General features: G+C 41.9%; 1 protein-coding gene across 2 annotated transcripts; it reads right to left on the reverse strand.

The window, feature by feature from the left end:
- Positions 1-1,178: 1,178 nt before the first annotated feature.
- RNF146 (ring finger protein 146) lies at positions 1,179-6,852 on the reverse strand. Of its 2 annotated transcripts, none has more exons than XM_072141594.1 (2): positions 6,618-6,852; positions 1,179-3,122 (listed from the first exon to the last, which is right to left on the reverse strand). In XM_072141594.1, the coding sequence occupies exon 2, from the start codon at positions 3,119-3,121 to the stop codon at positions 2,081-2,083; it is 1,041 nt and encodes a 346-aa protein (XP_071997695.1). In that variant the 5' UTR covers position 3,122; positions 6,618-6,852; the 3' UTR covers positions 1,179-2,080. The 2 variants fall into 2 exon arrangements, with proteins under 2 accessions (XP_071997695.1, XP_071997696.1); XM_072141595.1 differs by lacking the exon at positions 6,618-6,852 and adding an exon at positions 6,464-6,600.
- Positions 6,853-8,626: the final 1,774 nt, after the last annotated feature.

Genomic DNA, 8,626 nt, shown 5'->3' on the forward strand with positions numbered 1-8,626 from the left:
CTGGTCTGTAAAGTCTAAAGAGAAAGAAGTGTAAAAGTTGTCAACAAAACAATATTAGCTCTTTATACATATGCGGTTGGAAGGTTGTTCTAGAATGAAAGCCATTTGCTTATTAAACCACATTTTTACATCATCATTAAATACACTTTTGCTCAGCTGCTGGTCGTTTACATATAGTTTCTCACATCCTTTCTGTTATTAAATTAAACTGGGGCTGGGAAGTGATAAGACGGGGGTCACGCCAAGCTACAGGACACACCGAGCAGCTACAATGGCTGTAGGGGGGGTGGGGGTGGTTTTACATATGAAGCTCAGAGATTACTTGTAGCAAATTAAACAGTAAGGGTTTTTTTATGGTCAATTTCTTTTATGATGGTTTAGATTGGGGTCAAACGTATCTTGTCAATAAAAGAAGAAAAAAAAAATTAAAAAAAGGTTACAAACACATGCACCCACATGAAATACAACTACAAAAGACAGAATGGCAAGAGAAAATCTCCTGTTCTGCTGAAAGGCCTGGTGTATATATTAGGGCAACTTACCAAAGACTTTACACGGTCATCCATTCATCCCAGGGAATATGATGGATGCACACAAAGAAAATCCCCAAAAAAAAAAGGTCGCCAAATTTTTACCAAAAATGGCAGAAGGCAGCAGCACAATAGCAAAGTCAATTGGACTTTTTACTGCTGGGTCCTAAAGAGTTGTTAATTTGCTATTCTACAACAAAGTGTATATAACGGGTGTATTAAAAAAAAAAAAAAAAAAAAAAAAAAAAAAAAAGACTATGGGGAAGATTTAACAGAAGTGTCTGAGCAGAATTGTTCTAGTGGCTCATGGAAACCAATCAAAGCTCAGCTTTCATTTTATAACCAGCCGTGAGAAAATAAAAGCGGAGCTCTGATTGGTAGAAATTGGTAGAGCAATTCCGCTCTCAGACACTTCTGATAAATCTCCCACATGGATATATGTGTGCTAGACTTGATTCTAGCAGAGGAAAAGAAAGTCTTCCCCTTTAGAACAAGCAAAGTAAAGATGCATTATACACACGTGGTGTATTATGAGACAGTTTTCTACGTGGATTTTTTACTTAATACATCCCTGTGCAGGTGTCTTTACACTTCTGTGTTATGCTCTAATACTCCAGGGAGGATGCAAGCAATAATTGCCACAAATAATCCCAGTGTAATGTTATTTATTATGTTGAAAAGTACATTAATAAGAGACTTAAAAACGGGATTATAAAAGAAAAACTATCCGATAGATGACATTTACACATAAAAGCAATATACCCAAACACATTGCCACTTTATTCCCAAGTTTCCTCACATCACAATTAACTTCCTCTGTATTTTAATGAAAGCCTGAAACTAGAAGGGATACTTCAACTCACTTATTTAAATGATCCATACCTTCTTGTTTAGCTTCCCTACTAAATACAGAGTAAAAGTAGCAGGCCAATTCAGCACTCACATTATATGCCAAGTCAGTCACTTCACTCATCTACTTATAAATAGCCCTTCCAACTTACATAAATCTACCATCAAAATCCATCATGATAAACCGGGCACTTACTTATAGACCCAGGCACCATGACTGTGGTAATCTTCTCATATTTGTTATGCAGATGTGCTCCTGGGAGAGTTGCCAAAGCCTATTTGTGCTGCAGATTCACAGGCTGTTACACCGTCTCCCTCTACTCCCTCAGCACTTCCCCCTCCCTCTCTCTGCAGCAGAGGAAGTTTCAGAAAACATTGGGAGTGAAGTGCTCCCTGCACAGTGTAACAGACAGTGACGCTACAGCAAGAAGGGCTCTGTTGACACCCACCCCCCAGAGCTGTTTAAAAGTCGATTTTAGATGAAAGCAGGCAATGGATAACAAAAATAATTTTAATGCAGTTACAGTACCTAGATCTATGAGTAAGTGTCCCTGGTTTATCATGCTTGATTTTGATGGTAGATTTCCATTAAAATTAAAATAAATCAAGATAAATGTAATGTTAAGGGTCAGTATTTTCTTTGCCGTCTGGTCTAAGCAGTGACATCTCACATGGCTCATAAGAAGCACTCTCTCCCTCGCTTAGACCTCAGTCACGGTACACTGTCCATCAGGTCTTCTAGACCTTACAATGGTATTCTGCACGCCATTGGCTTGTGCAGCAGGGTGGTCTGGTGAGGGCTGGGCAGCCCCTATAACTGTGTGTCTCTGCTGGAGAAATACATTCTGTTGCACTGAAAGAATTTCTTGGCTGTCATCCGATTCTGGGTCATCTAAATTGGCATCAGTGGGTGGCACTCTACCTGCGGCCTGTGTCTGTCCTTCCTCACCTTCCCCAATGTTATTTCTATCGGCTGCATGGTCTCCGATTTGAAGCTGGGAGAATGCATTATCAAGTGAAGTGCTCCCATCAGTTTGTGGAAGAGGAGGATTTGCAGTCTGGACACCAAGAACTATGTGAGGTCTGACAGGTAATACAGCAGTAGTTTGGGCTGATGAAGCTCCAAGTGTTGCAAGGTTGTCTGCACCATCCGCTGAGCTTTCCCTCGCAGGACTTGCATTTGCTGCATCACAGTCTAGTCTTAAACCAGCCACTCCTTTTTTCGGTATGTCTACAATATCCCTCTTTATCTTCCTTCGTCGCCCATGCTCATTCCGTCTGTACTGTACCATGTTCTCCAAGTCAGCTACATACAGAAAGCCAGCAATAAGCATCTCTGTGTTCTTTTTGCCTTTTGTGAAGGCATCTTCAAGCTCTCGGCTCGTCCTCTCGTCATACTGCCACCATCCATTTCTTCCTTCATAGTACCAGGCATACTCCCCATTCCCTCTGCTGGCAGACTTCAGTTCTTCAGGAGAAAGCAAAGTTGGTTTGTCTAGGAAGTCCTCCGGGATCTCCTGTCTACAAAGTGCGCATCGCCTTCCAAGCCATGAAGCTCCTTTCACACACAGGAAACAGAAGATGTGCTTGCAGGGAAGACTGACCGGGTGTACACAGGTCTGCAGGCATATAGCACATTCAGGGACTGCCAGGTTTGGAGCTCCATTGGAACAAGCTTCTCCAAGCTTCTTATTTGAGGGCAACATGTTTGCAGTGTGGGTGATCTCACCACAACCAGCCATCCTAGAATGGAGAGAAAAGAAAAAAAATAACAAAAACAAAATTATGAACAGAATTATAGAAGCAAAAAGGTCAAGTGTTACAGTATTTACATGGCAAACTCATTCAGAGAAAAAGCAAGACTTTGTACAACTTTTGTGTTTAGGGTCCATTTCTGATTTTTACACAAAGTCACAACACTTAAAGGGGTTCTCTGGTCACTTTTTTTTTTTTTTTAACCCCTTATCACCGACACTAGTTTTCAGCTTAATGACCAGACTCAATTTTTCAAATCTGATGTGTGTCACGATAACTGGTTATAACTTCGGAACACTATAACATATCCAGGTGATTTTGAGATTGTTTTCTCCTGACACATTGTAATTTATGTTAGTTGTAAAATTTAAGTGAAAAGTTTAGCGTTTCGGTCTGAAAAAAATGAATTTTCCAAGTTTGAAATGTTCTGCTTTCCAGACAGGAAGTAAAACTACCCAAAAAGCTTGATAAATTACATTTACGGAATGTCTGCTTTATGTTGGGATGATATTTTATGCGTCCTGTCATTTTTCTAGGATGTTATGAGGCGCAGAACTTTAGGTGCAATTTTTCTCATTTTCATGAAAATCCCCAAAACTCACATTTTGAGGGACAACTCATCTTCCAAGTGACTTTGTAAGGCCTAAATAATAGTAAAACCCCATAAATTACCCCACTATAGAAACTTCACCCCTCAACGTATGTAAAACAACTTCTATTAAGTCTATTAACCCTTTAATTGTTTCACATGGGTTAAAACAATATGGACCTGCGATTTAGAAACTTTAGAATTTTTTGGGAAAATACATTTATTTAGGCCAAAACTGACATTTTCAGAATAAATTAAATGATGAAACGCTCTGCAACGTTTGATGCCCAATTCCTCCCGAGTGTACTGATACCCCATATGTGGTGATAACTGATGTATGGGCGCACAGCTGGGTATAGAATGAAAGCAGCGCTATTCACAACAGATTTGTATTGTCACATTGTACAGGCTATGAATTTTATTTTTTTTGGTAATGGGAACATGTGAGGCTTATTATTTGCGGTTTGGGATGCAATGTATAGATAATTCATTTTGGGGGTCTAAAGCTTATTCATGAGATTTAATTAGCTATTTCAAGGGAGACAAACACATTTTTTAGCATCCCCCCCCCCCCCGTAATGTAAAAATAATTTGTTATCTTTATTCTCTGGTTCACTATGATTGCAGTGATACATCATTTATATAGGTTTTCTTATCTTTGCTCAATTTTACTGAGCAAACCCAATATTGGAGGAAATCACTTTTTTTTTTTTTACTTTTAAGGCTACATTCACACGGTGTATGCCCGCCGTACCGTAGTAGGGCGGGCATACATCGGCGCTGCGGAGAGGAGCAGGGGATGAGCGCTGCTCACCCCCGCCTCTCTCCATAGGGAGATACAGCGCACGGCGCCGTATCACAGGAAAAGATAGGACATGTCCTATCTTTCCCCGGGCTACGGAGCGGTACGGTGCCGCACCATACCGCTCCCGTACAGGGCCGTGAGCCCATAGAAATGTATGGGGGACGTATATGGGCCGTACATACGTCAGCCGTATATACGCCCCCATACATGTGTGTGAATGTAGCCTAATGGCCATAACTTCTGTATTTTGCTGTTGTCAGATCTGGTTGAGGGCTTATTTTTTGTGAAAAGAGTTGTTCCTTTCAGGCGTATCACATTAGGGAACACAATTTTTTTGATGGCGTTTGATGAAAAATTGTATATTGTGGGAAGTTTTTCATGTTTTTTTTACGTCGTTCACCGAGCGGGTTCAATATTGATTTAGATTTATTGTACAGACCAATATAGACGTGGTGATACCAAATATGTACATTTTTGTGTTTTATATACTTTATTTGTTCATCCGATCGCTTGTTAAAGCCTTTACACTGCAATACACTTGTATTGCGGTGTACAGTGTAAGTAACTGAGCATGCATGGGGGGGTGGGGAGAATCCGGTCCACGGTGGGGACACTTACACACCGCGGTCATGCGGCCCATGTAAGGAGTTTTTCCAATGCCGGGTGCCTGGTTGGTCATTAAGGCGTTAAACTGACCAGTTCTTTTGCATTTATTATAGTTACACACCCTTACCTCACCAACCTGGGCTTATAGATTTTTAAGTGAAATTCCATAAATCTATTTAAATAAAGACACGTAAAGTACTTTCTCCATCTCCAACTAACCATTACAGGAAACAATACTAAGGTAAGTTAAAATCATCCCCCTTACTTACCTGTTGTTGGGGATGTAAAAAGGAAGTTACAAAATAGTTTTTGATAAGCTAATTAACTCTACGCAATCACAAAGGAAGGGGTTTGCTGTATGTAGCCGATCAGTGGCTACTGTGCACATGCCCATCTCCTGAAGCTGGAAATACCCACTCACTGGGGCAGATCGCACTCACTGCTTAGTGGAACTCAAGGGCAAACAGCATAGCACCCGCTGAGACAGTTTGATAGTAAATGGGCAGAGAGAAGCTTCTGAGTATGGGTATCTAAGGGTGCTTAGATACAACACCAGGGATGGGATGGACACGTAGTATATGTGTCAACTGTACCACTGAGGTCAAGGTACAGCTGCAACAAACATATGGTTACATCAAGGAACAAAAACTGTACAACCCCCTAGTGAAGAGGTCACATTTATGCATTTTGTAACCCTCCTACAGTTACAATGTTGGAAACCCAGGGTCAGGGATCAAGGTAGGAAACCGATAAATAGTACAAAAACATGGCACGGGCATTAATGGCTAAAACAGGCAAACTGGTTAAAATGAATGCATCCGCAGGTGCGTTGACATGAAGTGTCCCCTCTTCGTGACTGCAAATGTTTAGGTCTAGTCACGTGTGTTCGGGTTGCAGAAATTCCCAATAAACATTTAAAAAACTGAATCCAAGTACATTGTGTGAGGCGACATGTTACCAAACAGAAATGTTTCAGTGGAAACGCATCTAGGATGTGCCCAAGCCCCACCTCACTGCCTTTACATTGCAGAACGCAATTCAAACACTGTATGTGAACACAACCTTAATGGAGGCCCCCCTGCTCTTGTGATAGACCCCACATCTAACACCTACTGTATGACATTAATGATGTATATACAGGATAAGCAGATTGCAGGGACTGATCGTGTGAATAGGGGCTGAGAATTGGTTAGTGTACGGTGTAGGAGGCTGTTATTATTTGGGCACTAGCTGATTGGCAGGGCTTCCTGGACTCCACTCATCTGATATCCTCTCCTGTCTCATCCCCGGAGTAATGAGCTCCATACTCTCCAGGTCATGAATACAGACCGTAGCAGGGAATCCTGGGAGTGACAGCACAGCAGGCGCCATCATACACAATCCTGCGGCCAGCTGCCTGCGCCCCGGATCGCGTGTATCATCGGCCACACAGTGACGTACACACAACACGTCCGTGTAACAGGCACAAAGTGACGTCACGTACCTTGCCGGTGTACCGTGTGACCCGGTACTACCCGTTGTGAATCGTTATGACGGATCAGCGCCCCGGAAGTAGATAGCTGAACTGATCTATTCACATCATTTCCTTTCAGCGCCTGACCCCGCCCAGCATCTACCACTAGCCAATGAGCTGCGTCATGGGTGCTGAGCCAATAGCAGCTGCTGCTGATCTGTAGCTGGGATATTGAGGCGGAAGTAGGGATGTGCTTAGCATGCACAGCGCCGCCGAGCGGCTGTCGGTTGCTGAGGCGGGTTGCTAGGCAGACGTCCAGTGGTGACGCAATAGACTCAGGCCAGGGTGACATGGCGACATCTTCTATTCTCCTCACGTTTCACCTTTTTCTCTCGACTGAAAATGTAACAGTGATAGTGCAGACTGCGGGCCACAATGCAGGTGTTATATGGATGGGAGAATTACAAAAATTATATTCAATCTTGAAATGGCCCTGCATTCAGAAAGCAACTACACATACTCGCCTTAGGCCGAGGTCACTCCACTGTGCTGCAGCACTATGTCCGCTGTTATTAATAATAATCTATTTATATAGCGTCATCATATTCCGTAGCACTGTACAAATCATAGGACATATAGAAATAAAATACTGATTAATGTCACATGGGGCAATAGGAGTGAGAGCCCTGCTCACAAAACCTTACAGTCCATGAGGATAATGGGGGTGACACAAGGGGTGTAAGAGCCCGTATAATGGTCCAGACATTTTTTTATTATAAGGGAACAAAATAAAATAATTTAATAAATAAAGATGCTGTTTGAACAAACCATCAGCCGCCATCGTATATACAAGGTGAAGGTGACTGCAGAGAAGCCTGGAGCTTGGTACATACAGTGCTTTGCAAAAGTATTTGGCCCCCTTGAACTTCTCTACCTTTTGCCAAATTTGAGGTCTCAATAATAAAGATATAAAATTGTAATTTTTTTGGTGAAGAATCAACACAAGTTGGAACGAAATTTGAAAAGTGGGACGTGCAATATTATTCAGCCCCTTTAGATTCAGTGCAGCAAACTCGCTCCAGAAGTTCATTGAGGATCTCTGAATGATCCAATGTTGTCCTAGATGGCTGATGATAAATATAATCCAGTAATCAAGTCTCCGTATAAATACACCTGCTCTGTGATAGTCTCAGGGTTCTGTTTAAGGGTGGTTTCATATTGGTGGGGGTTTTTTTCACATTGGTGATAATTTTAACTGAACCTACTGTGGCTTATGGACACATACAGATTGGTTTTCTATTCTGGCTTCAGTGATTTTCCGTTGATGCCTTACTGATCCGTTCCTTTCAATGGGATTTTTGTGGGCTGTGATTATAGATAGAAAGATGATGAGGACCGAGAGGCAAAATACTTAAAGGAATGGTTCCCAGGGACACCTGGAGCAGAATTATGTTTTTTAGTTTTTTTTGCTCAGCATGACGGTTTTTCCTGATCAGTGATTAGTATAGAAGCTGTTCTTTTTGTGTTCAGTGTCAACATTGGATTAGTGGAAAAAACTCAAGTGTGAAAAAGCCCATTGGAAAAAATGGGTCAGAAAGGCATCAGTGAAAAATCACTGAAGCCAGGCATAAGCCAAAATGGGTTCAGTGAAAAATCACTGATGTGAAAAAAATGTCATTGTGAAACCACCCTATAGCGCAGAGGGCATCATAAAGACCAAGTAACACACTAGGAAGGTCCATGATACTATTGTAGAGAAGTGTAAAGCCAGATTGGGATACAAAGCACTGGGCAAGTGATCATATTGAAATGGAAGGAGTATCAGACCGCTGCAAATCTTCCAAGACCCGGCCTTCCCTCTAAACTTTTATCTCAAACAAGGTGAAGAGTGACCAGAGATGCAGCCAAGGGGCCCATGATTACTCTGTAAGAACTGCAGAGATCTACAGCTGAGGTGGGAGAGTCTGTCCATAGGACAACAATCAGTCGTACACTACACAAATCTGGCATTTATGGAAGAGTGTCAAGAAGAAAGCCAT

The sequence above is a fragment of the Engystomops pustulosus genome, chromosome 3 (genome assembly GCF_040894005.1).
Source record: "Engystomops pustulosus chromosome 3, aEngPut4.maternal, whole genome shotgun sequence".
NCBI lineage: Eukaryota > Metazoa > Chordata > Amphibia > Anura > Leptodactylidae > Engystomops > Engystomops pustulosus.